At 41.1% G+C, this 23,328-nt stretch overlaps 1 protein-coding gene across 6 annotated transcripts in view; it reads left to right on the top strand.

The window, feature by feature from the left end:
- LOC132381808 (metastasis-associated protein MTA1-like) overlaps positions 1–23,328 on the top strand; it is a 184,081-nt gene that overhangs the window by 79,744 nt on the left and 81,009 nt on the right. For 4 of the 6 annotated variants that reach the window (XM_059951399.1, XM_059951402.1, XM_059951403.1 and 1 more), the window contains 3 exons: positions 9,064–9,141; positions 13,975–14,113; positions 22,235–22,298. In XM_059951399.1, the coding sequence (XP_059807382.1) occupies positions 9,064–9,141; positions 13,975–14,113; positions 22,235–22,298 (281 nt within the window). Of the gene's footprint in view, positions 1–735; positions 858–9,063; positions 9,142–13,974; positions 14,114–22,234; positions 22,299–23,328 lie in introns of all 6 variants that reach the window. The other 2 variants (XM_059951405.1, XM_059951404.1) reach the window with 2 other exon arrangements.

The raw sequence follows: 23,328 nt of genomic DNA, 5'->3' as shown, positions 1-23,328 counted from the left end.
TGATTTATCAAGTTGTGTAATAAGGAAATCAATACAAATATACAGGTTTCCCCCGCTATCCAAAAGTAGAGCATTCCTATGAAACAGTTTGTAAGCCGAAATGGCGTAAAGTGAAGAAGCAATTACCATTAATTTATATGGGAAAATATTTGAGCGTTCCCAGACCCAAAAAATAACTTACCAAATCAAACCAAATAATACATAAAACCTAAAATAACACGAACATATAGTAAAAGCAGGAATGATATGATATATATATATAGTAGAAATATTGTATGTACGGTGTAGTTTCACTTATCATAATCAGGAAGACAGCAAGCTAAAATCTATTCGGAGAGAAAAAAATGTATACGCATGCACATGTATATGCCTACGCACATACCTGCATACGTACGTACATGCTTATGCACGTACACCCATACACATGTACACACATGCGCACACAACTGCCCGCACAAGGCTTCACGGTCATGGTAGTCTTTCTCGGGGTAAACACATGTATAAAGCGGGTGTGTCTTTTTCGTAAAAGCAAAAATCCTCTTTGGTTAGCAAAAACATGTCTTTCGTAGCAGCAAGCTGTCGTAAAGCGAACGTTCAAAAAAACGGGCCACCTGTATATGTATTTTAACTTTCATTTTAAAAACTGTGGGCTTTGCAGGCTGAACCAGCATTTAATTGTTCATCCCTTGCTGCCTTGAGAAGATGGTAGTGAACTGTTCTCTTGTACCACTGCAGTACTTGCGATGTGGATCCTCACAGTGCTTCTCAGGAGAGTTCCACGGTTTTGACCCATTGATGAAGAACTGGCAATGTACTTCCAAGTCAGGACGATTTGTGGCTTTGAGGACAACTTCCAGGTGGTGGTTCTGTTCCTATGCTGTTACTGCCTTGTTCTTTATGCTGGTAGAGGTAGTGAGTTTTGAAGATACTAACTAGTATACTTGGGTGAGTTGCTGGTTGCATTCTGTAGATAGGGCAAACTGCTGCTTCCCTGTTGGTTGTGGGGTGTATTAATTACTGTGGATGGGCCATGTGTCCAGCAGGCTGCTCTGTTGTGTGTGGTTTTGAGCAGCTAGAATGTTGAAACGACAGTCATCTAGATCAGCGTTTCATCATGCTTGAACCATGTAGATGGTGGACTGGCTTTGGGATGCTAGCTAAGTTGCTTGTTTTTGGATTACGTACTTGCTTTTATATTCTAGTCTTCATGAAGTGAATGCTAAGATTGCATTTCCCTTCCTTAACCTACATTCCTTGACCTACAATTTAACCTTTAGGGAATCCTGCACGAGGACTCCCAAGTCCCTTTGCAACATGAATTTTCACCCCATTTAGAAATTAGTCAGTGCCTTCATTCCTTCTACCAAAGTGCATGGCCATACAATCCTACACTATATTCCATTTGCCCCTTACCTGTTCTCCCAATCTGTGGACACCCATGCTTCTTCAAAACTGCAGGCTCCTACCTATCTTTGTATCGTCTGCAAACTTAGCCACAAAGCTATCACCCAAATCATTAACATGTAATGTGAAAAATAGTAGTCCCAACACCAACCCCTGCGAAACTCTACTAACCAGCAGCCGACCAGAAGCGGCCTCCTTTATCCCCACATTTAGCCTTCTGCTAGTCAACCAGACTTCTGTCCATGCTTATATTTTTCCTATAATGCCTTGGGCTCTGTCTTGCTCAGTAGCCTCATGGCGTGGCACCTTGTCAAAGACCTTCTGAAAATCTATATGAACAATATCTGCTCACTCCTTTGTCTATTCCATTTGTTATTTTCTCAAAGAATTCCAAAAAGATTAGTCAGGCAAGATTTTCCTTTTTCATGCTGACTTTGGCCTATTTTGTCATGTGTCTCCAAGTACCCTGAAACCTTATCCTTAATAAAAGACTCTTAGCAACTTTCCAACCACTGAAGTCAGGCTAACTGGCCTATAATTTCTTTTCTTTTCCTCTCTCTCTCTCTCCCCCTCCCCCTCTCCCTCCCCCTCCCCCTCTCCCCTCTCCCCTCTCCCCTCTCCCCTCTCCCCTCTCCCCTCTCCCCTCTCCCCTCTCCCCTCTCCCCTCTCCCCTCTCCCCTCTCCCCTCTCCCCTCTCCCCTCTCCCCTCTCCCCTCTCCCCTCTCCCCTCTCCCCTCTCCCCTCTCCCCTCTCCCCTCTCCCCTCTCCCCTCTCCCCTCTCCCCTCTCCCCTCTCCCCTCTCCCCTCTCCCCTCTCCCCTCTCCCCTCTCCCCTCTCCCCTCTCCCTCCCTCTCCCCTCTCCCTCCCTCTCCCCCCTCTCCCTCTCTCCCTCCCTAAAGTGTGGAGTGACGTTTGCAATTTTCCTGTCCTCTGGAACCATGCCAGATCTAGCAATTTTTGAACAATCTTTACTTAATGCTGCAACAATGTCTTCAGCTCCCTCTTTCAGCACCCTGGAGTGCAGTTCATCTGGTCTAGGTGACTTAAGATCTTTCAGCTTCCTAAGCACCTTACTCCCCTAGTAATAGCAATTGCATTTACTTTTACCCCTGACATTCTTGAACTTCAGTTGTATTGCTACTGTCTTGCACAGAGAACACTGATGCAAAATACTTATTTAGTATGTCCCCCATTATGGCATCTCCAGCATCATTTTCCAGCTGTCCAACAAATGGTTCTGTTTGTTATTCGAGAATGTATACAGTATACAACCTGAAATACTAAGTCATCGCAGATGTCCATGAAGAACAGAAAACCCCCCAAAAAAATGAACAACAGAAAAACATTAGAACCCCAAGGCTCCCTCTCCCCCTCACCCCTCCACCCATTTCAGCAAAAAGCATCAGCACCGGCCACCTACTAAGCAATAGCAAAGCACCCAAAGACAGACCATGATCTGCAGTCAACAAAAACTATTGTTTACCTGACAGTTCGACATACAACAAGCTCTCTCTCACTAACAAGAGAAAAATGCCACCCATTTCACAGATGCTGTTATGATATTACAGTACGTTGCTTCGCTTTTTATTCTGAGATTCTCCAACCCGAGAATCGGCAGCAAACTCTCCCCACCATCGTCGAGAGCGAGGAGGACATAGTGCGATCGCTCAATTACAGAGACCTCCATCCATACATCCGCCACAGCGAAATCCTGATGTTCTTTCTCCTCCTGTGCCTCAGTTGGCAGTTCATCCTGGAATTGGAGACGTCATCTTCCAAGCCATGCCTGGGGACCGTCAGCAAATGGCCGGCCAGCGAGCTCCAAGAGTGGGAACTCATTTGCAGTAAAAAAAATTGTTTGAATGCCACTGTAGATCAGGACCTTGATAGAACCCCAGCCACCTTAGAATGAAAGAAAAGAGACATTAAAGAGAGGAGTTTAAACTGTTTCCCAGATGAGTTCAAAGAACTTTTCTCCAGTCATCTACTCTCACCTCTCCTCTTGATATATCTGAAGAAACTTTTGATAACCTGTTTGACACTACTGGCTGGATAACTTTCATATTTCACTTTTCTCTCTTTATGGCTTTTTAGTTGCCTTTTGTTGGTCTTTAAAAGCTTCTCAATCCTCTGCCTTCCCACTAACGTTTGCTAAATTATATTCCCTCTTTTTTGCTTTTATGCTTTCTTTGACTTCCCTTGTCAGCCACAGTGGCCTCATCCTCCCTTTAGAGTACTTCTTCATATTTGGGGTGTATTTTTCCTGTGCCTTCCAAATTGCACCAAGAACTCCCAGCTGTAGTGTTCTCGCTCGGGTGTAACGGAACGCCGAGCTAAACACCGAGTTAAACCTTTGTCAATAACGACAGGATCACAGTAAGATTAACCGTTTACTGTTCACTCTTCCACATTGACATATGGTGAAAACTGTTGATAAAACAATACAAGATTTGTACAACATTTGTTTCCTTCTTGATATTACAATTACATCGTAAATACTTGCAAAAGTAAAACTACAACAACTACATTACATTAAAGTGCAGCATACAGTCAGAATCTACCTACACCTGCTGACTGCTTTAAATAAACTTCAACGCAAACTATCCGCAACTCTTTAACTAACGAAAACATAAACATTATCGACCGTTGTTACTTTTAACAGGATCGGCGTTAACATTTTAATTCAACATATCGATTATCTCTTAACTCACAGCGTTGCCTTCACAATGTTCCTGGTGCGTAGAGAGAAATCTTTGCTGCTTGCTGCTCACGCTCGCACATGTCTCGACCCCCCACCTTCCCGTTTCTCCAAACCGGTATTTTCCCACAGGACGCGGCGAAACCGGATGTGACATCATCACATGCCGCGATCTCTCACAGACAACTTTAAACAATCCTAACTTTAACTAGAATGCTAACAAACGAATTACTAAGCGAAAATATTATAAACTAAATAATTGTCATAAAGGTAACACACCAGCCATTGCTGTTCCGCCATCATCCCTGCTAGGGTCCCCTTCCAAACGATTTTGGCAATCTTCGCTCTTGTGCCTTTGTAATTCTCTTTACTCCACTGTAATACTGAAACATCTGATTTTAACTTCAATTGCAGGATGAATTTATTTATTTTTATTTATTAAGATAGTGTGAAACAGGCCCTTCTGGCCCTTCAAGCTGCACCACCCAGCAACTCTTGATTTAACCCTAGCCTAATCATGGGACAATTTACAATGACACATTAGCCTACCAATTGGTACGTCTTTGAGTTGTGGGAGGAAACCGGAGCACCTGGAGGGAAATCCATGCAGTCACGGGGAGAACATACAAGCTTCTTACTGACAGCGGTGGGAAATTCTATCATATTAAGAGCACTGTCTCTTAAGGGTTCCTTTACCTTCAGCTCCTTAATTAAATCTTTACACAATACCCAGTGCAGAATTGCTTTTCCCTTCATAGGCTTAACCAAGAGCAACTCTAAAATGCCATCTTGTATGTATTCTATGAATTCCCGCTCTCGGGATCCAGAACTAACCTGATTTTCCCTATCTAACTGTATATTGAAATCGCCCATAACGTAAGCAACATTGCCCTTTTTGCATTGCTATTCTTTCTTGTAATTTGTAGCCCATATCCTGGATACTGTTTGGAGGCCTTTATAAATTCCCATCAGGATTTTTTTTTATCCTTGCAGTTTTTTTTTACTTTACCCACAAAAAGTTCTACATCTTCTGATCGTATATCACCTCTTTCTAAAGATTTGATTTTAATTTTGCCAAAAGATCCCCCCACGCCCTTTGCCTACCTGCTTGTCCTTTCGAATACAATGTGTTCATCTCCCAACTGTGATCTTCCTTCAGCCACAACTCACTGATGTGATTTCAGCCAGTCATCATTCCAGCCAGTTTCTAACTGCACTGCAAAATCCTCTACCGTATTTTGTATAATGCATGAATTCACCCTTTTCAATTTTGACGGCCTATTACACTCTACTGTCTTCAATTTTGCCCTATCATCTGCCTGTCCTTCCTCTCAATCTCAGTACACAGTGCATCCACTTTTGCCAACTGCTCCATCCAAGGCACTATTACTCTGGTTCCCATTCTCCTGCCAAATTAGTTTAGACCCTTCCCAACAGCTCCAGCAAACCTGTCCACAAAGATTCCTCCCTGGGTTCAGGTCATCCTTTTTGCCAGAAGAGGTCCCAATGATCCAGAAATCTGAAACCTTGCCCCCTGCATCGGTTCCTCAGCCACACATTCATCTGCCAGGTCATGCTATTTGTGCTCTCACTGGCATGTGGTACAGGCAGCAATCCAGATTACTCCCTGAAGGTCCTGCTTTTCAGCTTTCTACCCAACTCCCTATATTTATATTGATATCCCTTGATCAATTGCTGTCTTGATGTCTAAGGCAGTAGTTGTCTCTTTGCTTCTAGAGTTCAAATTTTTTTGTGTATGTTTGGACCAAGGTTGTACTGAGTGGAATGACTTTGGTGGAACCTAAGCCCTATTTAAACAGGCACTGTTCTAATGGAAATCCCACTCGTGACTTAGTAGCATTCCTTTCTGAGTTAGAATGGTTATGCTCCACAACAAAGTCTTGTGAATGATTCCGGTTTGCAAAGGTTTTCTCTCTCAGATATGACATTAAATTGAGATCCTTTCTACCATTCTTCTTTGCAGAGAAGCAAAGTCATAGCCAACCTTGGTCCCTTTGCATAACCTCGGTATCTGTCTTTGATAAGGTTGAGGCAAAAACTTGTGTCTGGAAGCACCCTACTTGTGGAATAGTTACTGGACTGGATTGAAATGGTTAATTGTTCATTTAGTTAAATAATAGTTGAAAGGGTGAAGTAAAACTGTGTGAGGCTACAACTTTGCACTTCTTAGGTTACATCTTGCACATTATGATATTTGTACAGAGTGAGATCTCTACAGAGTTGGAGGTGGGGAGTGGTACCAAAGGAATGTGGCAGAAGTAATTTATTAAATTTCTGATGCCATTAGCTTTTTTCTTTAGTGAAGATGCTTTGCATTCTCTTACTATGATTACAGGGGTTAACAGGGTTTAAATCATTGCAGCATTGCTACCTGTTTTTGGCAAAGCTTAAACTACACTATGAAAGTTGGTTTTGGTATTGAGATTTGGAGTTTCTTGGTCATTTGTTCATTGTGTGTACCATCTGCCTGGTTCTGCCTGCAGGCTCCATGGGCAGCTGGTGCTGTTGTTCTGAGTGAACAGAGAAGCTTATTCTGTTGTTCATATTGAGTTCCCTTTGATTACCCAGGCAGAAAATGCGTGATCATTAATAAACCTGGCTATTTGCCACCCTGTTTGCCAGGACTATCTTGATTTTTGATAGATCATTTATTGACATGCAGTTTTTAATTTAGACCCCACCCCAACAACCCCACAACCCCAATTAACCCTAACCTAATCATGGGACAATTTACAATGACCAGTTAACCCACTCAGTATGTATTTGGTCTGTGGGAGGAAACGAACACCCGGGAAAAACTGCATTCCATGGAGAGGACACACAGAGACTCCTTACAGGAGAATGCCAGAATTGAACTCTGAACTCTGAAATGTCCTGATCTGTAATAGCGTTGCGCTAAGCACAATGCTACCACATCATACAGCACTAAACTCTTAAATGCCAGTTGAAAAAAGGGACAGTAAAACTTCTGTTTTATTGCCTTGAACTTTTTGCCTTATACAAATCTTACTACACCACAGGTTAGCCCCTGAATTGCTTTGTCGCAGTTGAATATAACTGCTTTCAGCTTGTTCCAATTGGTTCCAAAGTCCAAGCAAAATCCATTTAATAGTTTGATCCATTTGAAACCACCTTCTGCACATGTGAAACCTAATTTGTATTTCTCCCAGTTTTCTCTCCTTTATAATGAATTGTTTCCATAGTGTACTTTAAGTGTAGACCTCTTAAGAGAATTTTATCAGCAAGTGTCTATAATTTGTGCAACCATGAGTAAAGTTTCCATGAGCTATATCTCATTCCACCCTTTAAGAAGGGTGGGGGGCAAAAACAGGAAACTATAGGCCTGACTTTAGTGGTTGGCAAGATTTTAGAGTCCATTCTTGAGGAGAATGGACTTGGAGGTGCAAGTTAAAATAGGACAAAGTCAGCATGGTTTCCTTAAAGGTAAATGTTGCCTGACAAATCTTTTGGAATTCTTTGAGGTGGGAATAGACAAAGGAGAGTCAGTGGATGTTTGTACTTAGATTTTCAAAAGGACTTTGACAAGATGCTGCACATGAGGCTGCTTTAAAAAAAAGAGTTCATGGTATTATAGGAAACATACTAGCATGGATAGAAAAGAAGGCAAAAAGTGGGAATAAAGGGGGCCTTTTCTGATTGGCTGCTAGTGACTAGTGGTGATCTGTGCAGGTTGGTGTTGGGACTGTTGAATGATGGTATTGATGCCTTTGTGACCGAGTTTATGGATGATAGAAAGGTAGTTGGAAGGGCATATAGTTTTGAAGAAGCAAGAGTTTGCTGAAGGATTTGAACAGATGAGAATGGACAAAGAAGTGGCAGATGGTATATAGTGTAGAGAAGTGTATGGTTATGCACTTTGGTAGAAGGAATAAAGGCATAGGCTATTTGCTAAACAGAGAGTGCATACTGATATCAGAGGTACAAAGTGATTTGGAAGTCCTAGTGCAGATTCCGTTAAGGTTAACTTGCAGGTTGTGTCAGCAGTTAGGAAGGCTAATGCAATGGTAGCATTGATTTTGAGAACTTATCCTAGGTAAGATGTACTGGCATTTGAGAAGGGCGGTCCAGAAAAGCTTTACAAGAATAATTCTGGGAATGAAAAGATTAACATATGAGGAATGTTGAATGCCTGTAGGCCTGTACTTGCTAGAGTTTAGAAGTATGAGAAATCTCATTGAAACCTACTGACAACTGAAAGACTCAGATAGAGTGGTTCTAGAGTTATGGAAGTGTCTAGGACTAGAGGGTACAGTCTCAATATAAGGGCATCTCTTTGAACAGGGATAAGGAATTTCTTTAGCTAGAGGGTGATGAATCTCTGGAATTCATTGCCACAGACAGCTGTGGAGGCCAAGACATTGGGTATATTTAAAGTGGAGGTTCATGATTAGTAAGGGCATGAATGATTACAGGGAGAAAGCAGAAGAATGGAGCTGAGAGGAAAAATAAATTGGTCATGATCGAATGGTGCAGCGGGCCAAATGGACTGAATGGCCTAATTCTGCTCTTGTCTTATGGTTTTATTTAGGAACAGTAAATCTGACCACATGGCTTATATTTCCAACACCCCCTCACCCACCACCACCAGCTAACCATAAATATAAGCAGACTGAGTCATTTTCTTGGTATTGCAAAGCTCAAGGGCAACTTGACCAAAAAGGCTATTCTTGAACTTATCTAAGTTTTCAATTTTAATTCTTTAACTTTATTTTGAACCAGTATCAAGTATGTATTTTTTAATTCTTCAAGTATTCAGAGTCAGTGAAGGCTGTGCTATGGAATTACTTGCATTTACGAGCTTGAGCGCACAAACTCTAGTTTGATTAGTTAAGTGCAAGACCAGGCTTTTTCCCTAAATAGCAGATGAAATTAGGTGTTTCGTCTTTTGTTAACTGTTAACTTCTCACTGACTTATGCAGGTCAAGAGTTGGATAATTGTGATCCAACACTACTGGCTGAGGTCCCAGATGTTCCACAAGAAACACTGCCTAAAGCTGGTGAGTAAATTGTCAGCTTTCACGACTTGTCCTCGGTCAGCTCTTCTGAGATTGTGTGTTGGTGGTTTCTCCTCAGGATTCAAGGATAAATATCCAGTTCTAGTGACATCTTCTGTTGCTCTGAACCAAAAGAACAGACTATGATACTGGATCTATAGGAATGGCATAATGTATCTGTGTTGGATGTCTGCAAAATGGAATTCTGTTCTTGTCAAAGTCTGAGGAATTTGTATCACTTTAGAATTAACTTGCAGCATAGATCTGTAGCTGGGCTCCTGTGGTAGCCCTTCTAGATCTCTACAGTTGCTGCTTCTTTCTTCCTGTCAGTCCATCTCAAGTTCTCGTAATAATTCTGGCCTTTCCTGTTTACATTCACCTGGTGTTTGCAGGACTTTGTCATTTGAGCACACATTTGAGGATAGAGTGTGAAAATACCTCTTCATTCACATGTTCCTTGTTCTCTGGTTCCCAGTCCCAGCACAAAGACCTTAATTTCCTTGTACTTCCTTAATGTACTTCCTTTACTGATGTAGCCTGGCTTAAAAAGGAACATTAAACTGTTTTCTGTTGCCCTATCTTGTGGTCCATCTTCCAATAAGAATAGACATCTACAGTTCAAGGAAGCATTGGACCTGTTTTAACAAGGGTTAACCTTGTAGGCTTTTATTTTCTTGTGTTATGGTGTACAATATAAATTCATCCTGGCTGTAACTGGAAAGAGTTGGATGGTGTGAACAATAGACCGATAGCTGCTTTTTGCTTGAGCGCCTATATTGCATGCAAAGCCTGGTATTAAAATTGCATTATTAGCAAATTATAAAGGCTGTAAATACAAGAAGGAAGTCACTATTCATTTAAAATTTTGTTGATCAAGATAACATTTCTGGGAATGAAGGGTTACATTATGAACGTGGTTGACTTAACTCAAAGGATTGAGAAAGTGACAAGGCTAAATATTAAAAGGATTAATTATCTTAGCAATGGAATCTTAAGAGCGACATGGGAAAGCACTTTATTTTGCAGAAAAACAACAGAAATCTGAAATCTGCTTCAGATACAGTGTACACTATGCTTAAGAATGTGTGTGGTAGATTTTTATTGGTTAATTATATTGATAAGAAGTTGAAGTGGTCATCAATCGTGATTTATTTTTAGTAACAAATAGACTTCCAAGAACTGTGCAGTACATTCTGTTCACCATATCTCTGAGTTTAGGCCTGGCGTTATGTTTGCTCAGCAGGAGTGGGACATTGGAAGTGACCAAAGGTGTGAATCCTTGCTAATATTCCTTCCACCTTCCATTCTTCATTCGGGTGCATCCACAATGATGCAGCCAGGAATAGCGAAGTTATATTCAGCCTGGATTGAGATTGTGCGAAACGTGGGACAAAACTGACGTATTTATCCTTGTACCCTTTGCCACAAGTATATACTGTATTTACAAACTACTTGTCTTCTCTTCCAATTGATAGGGAGTGAGTTGGAGGTGGAGTAGAAATTAAGATTTGTTTCTTAATGTACTCTTAAGTACTATTTTCAAACATCGAGTCAATGTGATCCAGAACCAGAGATTAGATGTAGAAGGAAGTTTGCTTTACTGAGTTTATCCAGACTCCCCCATTAAGGTCTGTCCCCTCCATATTAGCCATTCTGTAATTTTGTGTGTGTTCTCATATATTTTAAGATCTAGAACAAAATTAATGAATCAAGGAAGAAAGAAAGATATCATTTCCTCCCTAAGACTGCATTTGAAATGGTATAAAATTTGGTGAACGTCATATATTAAGTTTTCTGCATCACCCATTTCGAAACTTTTTTCATTTAAGTTTTTCACAACTTAAATGAACAATGCGGGTTCCTCATCAAATGATCCCTCAGGACATTAAAAGAAACAGAAGTTATAACTTCCAATGAGAGAACCATTTTCAGGTTATGGAGGTGTTTGCTTGGTGACTCCTAGGATTATTGTTTTCTCTAATTTGAGTTTCCCATGATTTATTCCTGCAATGGGTTGTAAATCGCAAGTTAGTTCTCATAATTTTGAAGTGTTCATCTAATTCTTGGAGATGGGAGTCAGTGTGATTCGGCTGAGGACTAGATACAACATGCAGTGAGACGGTCAGGAAGGACAGGTAGATGATGACGCAAAATTACAGTCAGTGGAATGGGTTGCAGTGTAACGGGGTCAAAATCGAGCAGGGTGATGATACAGGACTGAATGCACGCAGTGTGCAGAATAAGGTAGATGATCTTGTAGCGCAGTTTGAGATTGATAGATATGACGCTGTGGGCATCACTGAGTCGGGAGCTATGGCTCTGTTGGTTTAAAAAAAATGAAATCAAATCCTTAGAGGTGACATAGAATTGGGAAATGTAGAATCATTGTGGGTAGAGTTAAACTGCAAGGATTAAAAAGAACCTGATAGGTATTAAATGCAGGCCTCCAAACTGTAGCCAGAATATGGGCTACAAATTACAGCAGGAGAAAGAAAACGCATGTCAAAAGGTCACGGGGGATTTCAGTATGCAGGTAGATTGGGGGAATCAAATTGGTGTTGGATCCCAAGAGAGAGAATTTTGTGTCTACAAGATGGCTATCTAGAGCAGCTTGCGGTTGATCCCACTAGGGAAAAGGCTATTTTGGATTGGGTGCTGTGTAATGAACCAGATTTGATTTGGGAGCTTAAGGCAAAGGGGCCATTAGTAGGCAGTGATCATAATATGAAAGACTTCACCCTGCAATTTGAAAAGGTAAAGCTAAAGTCAAGTGTTTCAGTATTATAATGGAGTGAAGGAAATTATAGAGGCATGAGATGGGAGTTAGCCAAAGTTGATTAGAAGGGGATGCTAGCAGGGATGATAGCAATGGCTGGAATTTCTGGGAGCTTTTCAGGAGGCACAGTAGAAATAGATCCCGAAGAAGAAGTAGTATGCTATAGGCAGCATGTTACAACTGTGACTGACAAGGGATGTCAAAGCCAACATAAAGCAAAAGAAGGGCATATAGTAAAGCAAAAATTAGTGAGAGGGTGTTAGGAAGTTAGAGGATTGGCAAGATTTTAAAAAACCAACAGATGGTAACAGATGGAAGCAGTATTCTCGAAGTTCAAGAATGTCGGGGGCAGAACTGAGTGCAGTTACTGGGGAGAAGGCGCTTGGGAAGCTGCGAAGTCTGAAGGTAAGGAAGTCACCTGACTAGATGCACTACACCCTAGGGATGAGAGAGGTAGTTGAAGAGATTGCGGAGGTTTTGGTAATGATCTTTCAAGAACCACTTAATTCTGGCATGGTCAGAAGACTGGAAAATTGCAAATGTCACTCTACTCTTCAAGAAGGGAGGAAGGCAGAAAAAAGGAAATTGTCAGCTATTTAGGCTGACCTCAACGGTTGGGAAGAAGTTGAAGTCGATTGTTAAGGATGAGGTGTCAGGGTACTTGGAATCACATGATAAAATTAGCCTTCAGGAAAAACATGCCTGACAAATCTGTTGGAATCTTTGAAGAAATAACAAGAGAATAGACAAAGGAGAATTGGTGGATGTTGTGTACTTGGACTTTCAGAAGGCCATTGATTACAAGGAGCCTGCAGAAGGACTTGGACAGATAGAGAGAATGGGCAAATAAGTGACAGATGGAATAGTGTCAGGTGCTTAGGCAGAAGGAACAAGAGCGTAGACTATTTTCTAAACAGAGAAAATCTAAAAATCTGATTTTCAAAGGGACTTGATCGTCCTCATATAGGATTTTCTAAAGGTTAATTTGGAGGATGAGTCAGTGGTGAGGAAGCCACATACTATATTAGCATTCATTTTGAGAGGATTAGAATATGGAAGCAAGGTGGTAATGATGAGGCACTGTGGCAAGGCCTCACTTGGAATATTGTGAGCAGTTATGGGCCCCTAATCTAAGAAAGGATGTGCTGACATTGTAGAGGGTTCAGAGGGGGTTTACGAAAATGATTGAAAGCTTGAAGCTGTTAACGCATGTGAGTTTGATGGCTCTGGGACGATACTCACTGGAACTTAGAAGAATGAAGGGTGTAATCTAATTGAAAGGATGTTTCCTATAGTGGGGGAGATTAGGACCAGAGAGCACATCCTCAGAATAGGATGTTCTCATTTAGAATGGGGATGAGGAATTTATTTTGACAGAGGATTGTGAATCTGTGGAATTTGTTCCCACAGGCAGCTGTGGAGGCCAGGTGATTGGATATATTTAAGGTGGAGGTTGATAGATTCTTGATTAGTTAGGACGTGAAAGGTCATGGGGAAAAGTTGGGAGAATGAGGCTGAGAGGGAAAATGAATTGGCCATGATGAAATGGTGGAGACTTAATTGGCCCAATTCTGCTTCTATCTCTTGTAATTTTCATGAGTATGTCACCTTGTATTTACAAATTACAGTGATGATTCATTTCTATCACCTATTCAAACTGGTCCTATAGATAGCAACTTTTTTCAGCTCTCCCATTCCTTTGAAATTAAGAAATAGTAAGCAGTGAAGTTCTCTCTCCCCCCCCCCACCCCATGATGTTAATTGTGGAATGTAGTCATAGTTCTGAACTAAAATTTCTTTTGCATTTGGAGAAGTGCCTATGATTATGAACATACCATGAGTTGGTTTAAATCTCTCCACCACTTGTAGGAAACTAATTGCTCAGTGATGGGAACTATTGATGCCACAGAAAAGCCCTAACATGATAGGGGCTTGTCTTACCTTAGTTTCTCTGGCACCTTCCTTGGATGCACCTTGTCATTGTGAAGCACATTTAAGGTCTCAGATTGCTGTGTGTGTTATACAGTAACAGCTGATGTAACCTTTCTTTCAAACTGCAGAAGATCTAGAGGAGGAAATGGAAACAGAAGCAGAGACTGACAACCCACAGCAGTTGACAGAAAAGCAGCAACACCAGTTGAAACATCGAGAGCTGTTCCTATCACGGCAACTCGAATCTTTACCAGCAACGCACATACGGTTAGTAACACTTTGTATTATTTTTATGTGAAAATTTCAAACATTGCCAATATTTTCAAGAGTACTGAAGACAGAAATCTTGTTATGCTACACAGCATTTACTCATGTCAAACTTTTGCTGTACAAATGACAAATTTCAGTTAGCATAACCTGAGTCTGCAAGTAAGAGGCGCCACAGTCGGTAGTGTAGCGGTTAGTATGATACTATTAAGCTAAGGGTGCTGGAGTTTGGAATTCAGTTTTGGTGCCACCTGTAAGGAATGTGTACATTCTCCCCATGACTGCATGGGTTTCCTCTGGGTGGTCTGGTTTCCTCCCACAGTCCAAATCATACCGGTTAGTAGGTTAATTGTTAATTGTAAATTGTCCTGTGACTAGACTGGAGTTAAATAGAAGGGCTACTGGGCCGCGTGGCTTATGGGGTGGAAAGGACCTTTTCTGCATCAATATCTCTAAATAAATATGAAACAGATCACTAGTTATTTTGCTGTCCAGATCACTGAAGACAATGAAGTTAAGACAAGTAACAAGTGTAAAATTAGAGTACACATAGCTGTTCTGTCAACAACTGTCTTAGGAAATAAATGCTGTTGAAAGGGATTGATTTAACCTTCGAAGTCTCAGTAACCTTGGTTCTCCTCACACACAGGAACAAAGTTGATGTTTGCTCACAAGATAGCAGATAAATTTGTCTTGTACAAGTTCTTGCTACAGATCTGGTAGATCAAAGGAACTTCTGGAGTGAACTTATGAATTGACTTACAGCAAAAAATGAGTTCATTTCAAATGGTCCCATTACATGGGAATACGTTAATAGTTCAATTCTACTAATCTTTGTTTTTCTGTCATGAAGTATTCTGGATTGAAGCTTATACAAAAGCTCTAAATTTTGCACTTTGTGAACAATAGTTGTCAAAAATTTGTTTCCTGAACACCTTTAAGAAGGGTGTTAATTTTTCTGTTAAACTTCAGTTCCTAAAGTTCTTTATCAGTTTATCTATTTTTGTTTAGTCTTTGGTGAAGAGATGGGTTCTTTTTATATTCTACTTATTGCTATAAATGCATCTTGCAACTAGAATTTTGTTGGTAAGAATGTCTTTTTTGGGGTGATCATTGTCTGCAACTCATGTATTACAAACATTACTTGCCAATTTTCATTTCAGGGCTGAATGTTGTTTGGGTCTTAATGCTTCTCAAAGAGTAAGGCTTTGGTGCGGAGTTGCTGAGTCTACTTTGAGACTTCTGTCAAGTTTCTTTTTTTTCTTTATTAGTTCCTAGATAGAGTAGTGAGATGGATCCCAGGGAAGATGTGGGAGGTCTGAAAGACTTTGTCTCCCTGATTGCAAAAATCTCTGAGAAATGCATCGTGGGACAGTTCCTTACAGATTGCGATAGGGAGCTGGAGCTGGATGACCTACTGATCATTGGGGGAATGAGTTCATAAGTTGGAACTACAGGGAGGCCTTTACATCTAAGTTGCAGGAGGCAAGTAGCTGAGTGTTTTGTCAGGAGAGGGGAAGGGAATAAGTTGATGGTAGAGTATGACTGTGGCCATTCCCCTTAATAACAAGTGTACTGCTTTGGATATATTTGGGAGGCGACGACCTACCAGGGGATAGCTGCAGTGACCAGGTCTGTGGCATTGAGTCTGGCTCAGTAGCTCAGAAGAGAAGGGTGAAAGAAGGATAGGGGATTGGTTCAGTTGTTAGGGGAACAGGATGTAAAAGACTCCTAGATGGCATGTTGCCTCCCAGGTGCCAGGTCAGGGATAATATCTCAGATGCCAGCAGCATTCTTAAAGGGGAGGGTGAATTGTGGTACAGTCGGTACTCTTATCCGTGGGTTCCGCATGCACGGATTCAACCAACCGCGGATCAGGAAAACACGGTAGTTCTCTTTCCAGCACTTATTGTTTGAGCATGTACAGACTTTTTTTTCTTGTCTTTATTCCCTAAACAATACAGTATAACAACTATTTACATAGCATTTGCATTGTATTAGGTATTATAAGTAATCTAGAGATATTTTAAAGTATACGGGAGGATATGCATAGGTTATCAGGGATAGAAAAGAAAACCCGGAAGTTCTCTTAAGTCGGAACAGGTAAATCCGGTATTATTTAGCGTCAGTTAGTCAACGTTTGTGTTAGTATATAGTATATATTTTAACTTTCTATGCATATAAAACAATTAAGACATATATGTATTTCAATGATTAAACCACTGTGTTGCTTAGTAATAATTGTAGCTTTCATCGAGGCAGGGCCTTTCACATGCTCCATTATTCTCACTTTATCCTTTAAAATTGTTCCAATCGTTGATCAACTGTAGCCTAACACTTTTCCAGTGACCGATAGTGTTTCATCTCTTTCCGCTTTATTAGTTCCACTTTATTTTTAATTGTGATCGTTTTTCGTCAATGGAACAGAAACATTGCGGGTGGTGGGTCCCGAGCTCCGCTGGGTCCTAAAGTCTACAGCACTAAGACAGGTTAAATAGGGGACTTCAGTATCTGCGTTTTCTGGTATCTGCGGGGGTTCCCGGAACCAATCCCCCCCACAGATAAGGAGGGTCGACTGTACATACTGGTATCTATGACATGGGTAAGAAAAGGGATGAAGAGTGAATATAGGAAGCTGAAAAGCAGTTCCTTAGAGTGTTAGTATACAGTACTATGGGTTTCTGACTGTGCCGAGTGCCAGTGAAGACAAGAACAGAATGATATGGCAGCTGAATGTGTGGCTGAAGAATTAGTGAGGTGTAGTGTTTCAGGTTTGTGGATCATTGTGATCTTTTCTGGAGAAGGTATGGCCTCTACAAAAGGGACAGGTTACAATGGGGCTCCAAGAGAGGAGCAATATCCTCGGGCAGGTTTTCCCAGAGCTGTAGGGGTACAGTTTGGCAGGGGAATGGGTGCCAAAGTGATGGGTCAGAGGATGGAGCAATTTCTATAAAGGTTGATGCAGAGATACTGTGAGGAAGGTTGATAGTGGCATAATTCCTTCAATTGGATAGGTTGAAATGTCTTTTTAATGCATGAAGTACAGGAACAAGGGTAATACACTTAAGAGCATGGGTCAGCATATGGAACTACAATGTTGTGGCCATTACAGACACTTGGTGGTCATAAGGTCAGGAGTGGTGGCTAGGTGTTTTGAAAGGGACATGTGGAAGGTAAAAGATGGTGGGGCATGACATAGCTAATTAGGGGTAGAATCATTGATGCAGAAAAAGGCTGTCTTGAGATTGCTGAGTCAGAAACAGGAAAGGAGTAACCACTCCATTGGGAGTATTCCATAAGGCCTCCCCCCCCCCAGAAACAGAGACACCGGGGAACAGATTGGGGGACAAATTTGGAAAGGTGCAAATATCACTAGTTATTGTCACAGGTGACTCAATTTCGTTAATATTATTTGCGCATCTTTAGTGCAAATGGTTTAGATGGGGCAGAATTTGTTCGGTGTCCAGGAAGGATTCCTAACATAATATATCGAAAGGTCAACTAGAGAAGAGGCCATACTCGATCTAGTATTAAGTAATGAACTTAGGTGATTAATCCCTCAGTGGATGAGGATTTCAGAGACCATGACCATAACTCCCGATCTTTAACATAGCTTTGGACAGCAATGGATGGTCTGGAAAGGTATTTAATTGGGAGGAGGGAGAATTATCTTGCCATCAGGCAGGAACTTGGGAGTGTGAATTGGGTCTAGATGAAGTCCTTGAGCTTGAGGCAGTGTACCCTACGTTACAACAGGAAGCGAGGGAAGAGATTGCTGCTCCTTTGGCAATGATCTTTGCATCCTCACTGGCCACAGGATTGGATGGCGGCAAGTGTTATTCCTTTGTTCAAGAGTAGTGATAGAATTAATCCTGGGAGTTATAAATTAGTGAGTCTCTTACATTAGTGGTGGCCAGTCTGTTGGAGAGGATTCATAGAAACATAGAAAACCCACAGCACGATACAGGCCCTTCAGCCCACAAAGCTGTACCAAACATGTCTCTACCTTAGAAATTACTTCTCCATAGCCCTCTATCTTTCTAAGCTCCATGTACCTACCTAAAAGTCTCTTAAAAGACCCTATCATATTCACCTCTACCACCATTGCCAGCAGCTCATTCCACACACACACCACTCTCGGAGTAAAAAAAACTTACCCTTGACATCTCCTCTGTACCTACTCCCCACCACCTTAAACCTGTATCCTCTTGTGGCAACCATTTCAGCCCTGGGGCAAAGCCTCTGACTATCTACATGATCAATACCTCTCATCATCTTATACACCTCCATCAGGTCACCTTTCATCCTCCGTCCCTCCAAGGAGAAAAGGCCAAGTTCACTCGACCTGTTTTCATAAGGTATGCCTGGTCCCATTGACCTGCAGCCAAACCGTAGCCTCCATATCTGTCCCATCTATGTACTTATCTAAACTGCTCTTAAATGTTGAAATTGAATTTGCATTCACCAACTGCACTGGCAGTTCATCCTCATGTTCCCCTTTAATAATTCACCTTTCACCTGTAACCCATGACCACTTGTTGTCTCACAGAACCTCTTGCCTGCATTTACCTCATCTATACCCCTCATCATTTCATATACATCTATCAAATCTCCCTTCCACCTTCTATGTTCTACCAAATAAATTTTAAACCTATTCAATCTTCCTTTTTACTCAGATCCTCCGGACCCAGCAAAATCCTCACACAAGCCTGTATATAGTCCATAACCTTGCTGCTGCTTTGCATCAACTCTGTAGACTGTGTCTGTCTCCTGAGTAAATAGAGATGCAAAAAAAAATCCATTTAAGAAATCCCCCTTCTTTTTTTGCTCCTTGCATAGATTATTGTTCCAGAGGACCAATTTTGTCCTTTGCCCTCAACATATCTGTAGAAGCCCTTAGGATTCTCCTTCACCTTGTCTGCTAGAGCATTCTCTTGCATTTCTTATACTCATTTGTTCCTACCTGCCTATATTTGCTATGCAGTTCTTTTTTTCTCTCTTAATCAGGGCCTTAATATCTCTCAAAGAACAGGGTTCTCTGAACCTGTTATCCTTGTCTTTTATCCTGACAAGCACTTTGTAAGTTTGTAGCTTTGTGCTCTCAAAATTTCACTTTTGAAGGCCTCCCATTTACCAGGTACACCTTTGCCAGAAGACAGTCTGTCCCATTCCACATTTGCCAGATCCTTTCTGATATCATCAAAGTTGGCCTCTCTCCAGTTTAGAATCTCAACCCAGGGACCAGACCTACCCTTTTCCATAATTACCTTGAAACTAATGGCGTTATGATCAATAGCTGAAAAGTGCTCCCCTGCACAACTTCTGTTACCTGCCCTGTCTCATTCCTTAATAGATCAAGTATTGCACACTCTCTCATTGGGACTTCTGTGTACTCATCAAGGAAACTTTCCTCAACACTTTTGACAAACTCTATCCCATCTGGTTGTTTTACAGTCCTGTCAATATGTGGCAAGATAAAATTACCTATTATCACAACCTACATTTCTTGCAACAGTCTGTGGACTGTTGGGTTGTCTATAATATAGTCCCATTAATGTGGTCAAACCTTTGTTATTCCTTAAGTTCCACTCATAAAACTTCACTAGACAAATTCTGTAGACTGTCTTGACTGAGCCTTGCCATGACATTTTCCCTGACTAGTTATGCCATTCCTACCACTCTATCATTTCTAAAACAACGGAATCCCAGAATATTGTGCTGTCAGTCCTGCCCCTTCTGCAACCAAGACTCATTAATGGGTACAATATCATAATTGCATGTGTTGAACCATGCCCTGAACTCATCTGCCTTTCCTACAATACCACTTGCATCAAAATAATCACTTCTCAGAACATTAGTCACAGCATTCTCAGACTTGATGGACCAAATGGCTTGATTCTGCTCCTATGTCTTATGGTCATGCTTCCTGACTTTGCTTGAGGTCTTAACGATGTCTGAATTCATAACCTATCCATAACCTATCTAGAACCTATCTGTTCTAGTGCTCTGGTTCTCATCCCCCTACAACTCAAGTCTTGTTGGACTTCATTTTAGTGCGCTAAGTGAACTGGAATTGAGCATATTTATGCAGATTATTGATGAATTAGTGTTGCCTGGTTGATAGCACTGACATGAATGCCTCTGCTGCTGATTAAGATTGATCGATTGGATAGTAATTAGATGGACTGGCTCTGTCCTGCTTTTCTTGAACAGGGCATGAATGTTGTAACTGGACTGAAACAGCTTGGTTACAGCAAGGATACCAAGGATAGCAAGGATACAGCAAGGAGGACCGGGATGTTGTCTATAGTCCCATTGCCTTTACAGTATTGGGTGTCCTCAGCCAGCTCTTGATAAAAGTGCAGAGTGAATCAAATTAATTGATGCAAATTTGAGATGATAGCAACTCTGGGAGGAAGGTAAAATTATCTATTTACTCTAACTGTGGTTATAGGGGGCACAATGCACTTTGTGGTGAAGAGAATATATACTCAGGTGAATGGGGTGTATGTTGAGAGGTTTGCTTTGTCCAAGATGGTGTTCTTGGCACTATACTCAGCCAGGCAAGTGAGGAGTTGTAAATGGGATTGAACTTTGTGCAGTTATCAGCAAGCTCTCCCTCTACTGACCTTGTTGATGCAAGAGAGGTCCTCAAATTGTCCCATGGAACTCCGAAGCCAATCTGATACTGGGATGATTGACTTCCAATGACCACCACCATTTATGAGAATGTTTTCCTTTTGATCATTAATATGTTTTCCCAGGGACTGATGATAACTCGGCAAGATATCACTCTCAAGTTACCTCTTGAATTCTGCCTGATCCATGTTTGGCCCAAAACTCTTGAGATCTGAAGCTGAGTAGTCCTGGTAAATGCAGACTGGGCATTGCTGAGTAGATAATTAGTGAATAACTTCTTTCAGTTTGATTGAAAGTAGACTGGGCAGCCATTAGCTACTTTGGATTTGTCTTGCTTTTTGTAATAGGACAGATCTCAGCAATTCTCCACACTGTAACGCTAGCATCTGGGCACCACAGTGGTTAGCATGACTATTACAGCTTGGGGTGTTGGAGTTCAATACTGACATCCTCTGTAGGCCCTCTCCATGGCATGCGTGGGTTTTCTCTGGGTGCTCCAGTTTCCTTCGAAGCTGTACTGAATAGGTTAATTGGTCATTGTAAATTGACCTATGGTTCGGTTAGGGTTAAAGCGGGGTTGGCAGGGGTTGCTAAGCAGCATGGCTCAAAGGATTGGAGAGGCCTATTCTGAGCTCCATCTCTTAATTAATTAATAAATAAATCAAATCTACCTGATTAATGTACCAGAGTAATTTATCTAGAGGCACACAAGTTTTTTAAGGACAAGTGTTCAATACTGTTACTAGGCTATCAAAAGACCCAGTAGCTTTTGCTATATCTGTTCTCTCAGCTGTTCCTTGATATGATGTAGAGTGAAGCAAATTGGTTGCTGGCTGGTTCTGTGATGGTGGAGATCTCAGAGGAAGCCATCTTGTCTCACCTCTTTGTGGCTCGCATGCATTGGTTGAGGATGGGAATATTCTTTAAACTTCTCCCCTCTCTCCCCCCACTATCCTAATCTACTTAATTGTCCTCTATCATTCTCGACTAGATGAAGTATGATAGCAGAATTTCGATCTGATCTGTTGATAAAAACTTCAACCCTAAGAAGTGTAGGTAGTTTCTCCCTTTATAAAACTCATTATCTGACTATGGTAAATGGCGCCTTTATCTCTAAATAACCATATTTCAAATTTAAACTTTGAATCCCTTGTAGCAGCTGAGACAAATAAAAACTATTATTTTGATCTTGTTTTCTAAATTATGTAAAATCATATTCCACATCTAGTTAACTCATTCTGGATGATAGTCTGTTTTCATGGTTGTCAGCAACACTATATGAATTATTTTGGAAGTACCCAGAAAACAATAAGCTATTGCCTTGTAAATGGCAGTGTTTGTAACTTGGGTAAGGTTTAACTCTTGAAGTATTTGATGGGTACATTGATGATCTTGGACAAAGGCATGCTACTGTATTCTGACAGTATATTTATCATTTTTCTGTTTTTAAATATAATGAGAGACCTCTTTATCTCTTTGCAGAGGTAAATGCAGTGTCACTCTGCTAAATGAAACTGAAGCAGTCTTTTCGTATCTGGAGAAAGAGGTGAGATTTATTATTTTTATGTGTCCCACAGAGGAAGTGAGTTATATTACCTCAAACTTTCAATGACCCTTTTTGCCTACCCTGTGCCATACCCATTCCTTTCATTGACTTTGAATGCATATACAGTAGCCATAAACTCATGCATCTTCAGCTCATGTGTATGTGCGCATCTTTGGCAATTAGTATGCAGTAAACAATTGAATTATCAGTAAACATTATTGATAATATTATAACTGTCTCATGATGTTGGTATTTGTTCTGTGGCAGCAGCACAGTACTGGTTATTTTCCAATTAAATGTTATTAACAAAGCTGCGAGGGGACTGCTATAAAGAAGCACAAGACCTGACACAAGTTAATACATGTGTGCAAGACTTCTGAAGACTCTATTAATGCACGTAATTCAGACTAACATAGGCAGCCTAACACTCATATCCCTCTGCTGTTCCTTCGGATTGTAGTTCACTTCCTCACGTAGTCTACTTAGTCCTATAAAGGTACATGTGCACATAACACAATGAGGAAGGTGGTTGTGAGTATCCAGTTTTGCCTATTAAACCAAGGAATTTAAAAGAAACATTTGCTAAAGTAACACACACAAAATTCAGGAAGAATTCAGCATGTCAAGCAGCATCTATTAACATCAGTTTGTTTTGGACTGAGATTTTTCTTCAGGACTGGAAAGGAAAGGGGAAGATGCCAGAATAAAAAGTTGGGGGAGGGAAAGGAGGATAGCCAGAAGGTGATAGCTGGTGAGGAAAGCAAAGGGCTAGAGAGGAAAGAATCTGATAGGAGAGGAGAGTGGGCCATAGGAGAAGGGGAAGAAGGAGGGTACCCAGGAGAGGTAAAAGGTCAGAGTGGGAACGGAAGAAGAGGTGAGGGTATGGAATTTTTTTTAACGGTTGGAGAAATCTATGATCGTGCTATCAGCTTGGAGGTTAATCAGATGGAATATAAGGTATTGCTCCTCTACCCTCAGGATGGCCTCATCTTGGTACATGTTAGAACAGGAATGAGAATTGGAATTAAAC

The sequence above is a fragment of the Hypanus sabinus genome, chromosome 26, assembly GCF_030144855.1.
Source record: "Hypanus sabinus isolate sHypSab1 chromosome 26, sHypSab1.hap1, whole genome shotgun sequence".
NCBI lineage: Eukaryota > Metazoa > Chordata > Chondrichthyes > Myliobatiformes > Dasyatidae > Hypanus > Hypanus sabinus.
The sequence above is the reverse complement of the archived record's forward strand: the minus strand, read 5'-3'. Positions and strand labels throughout refer to the sequence as shown.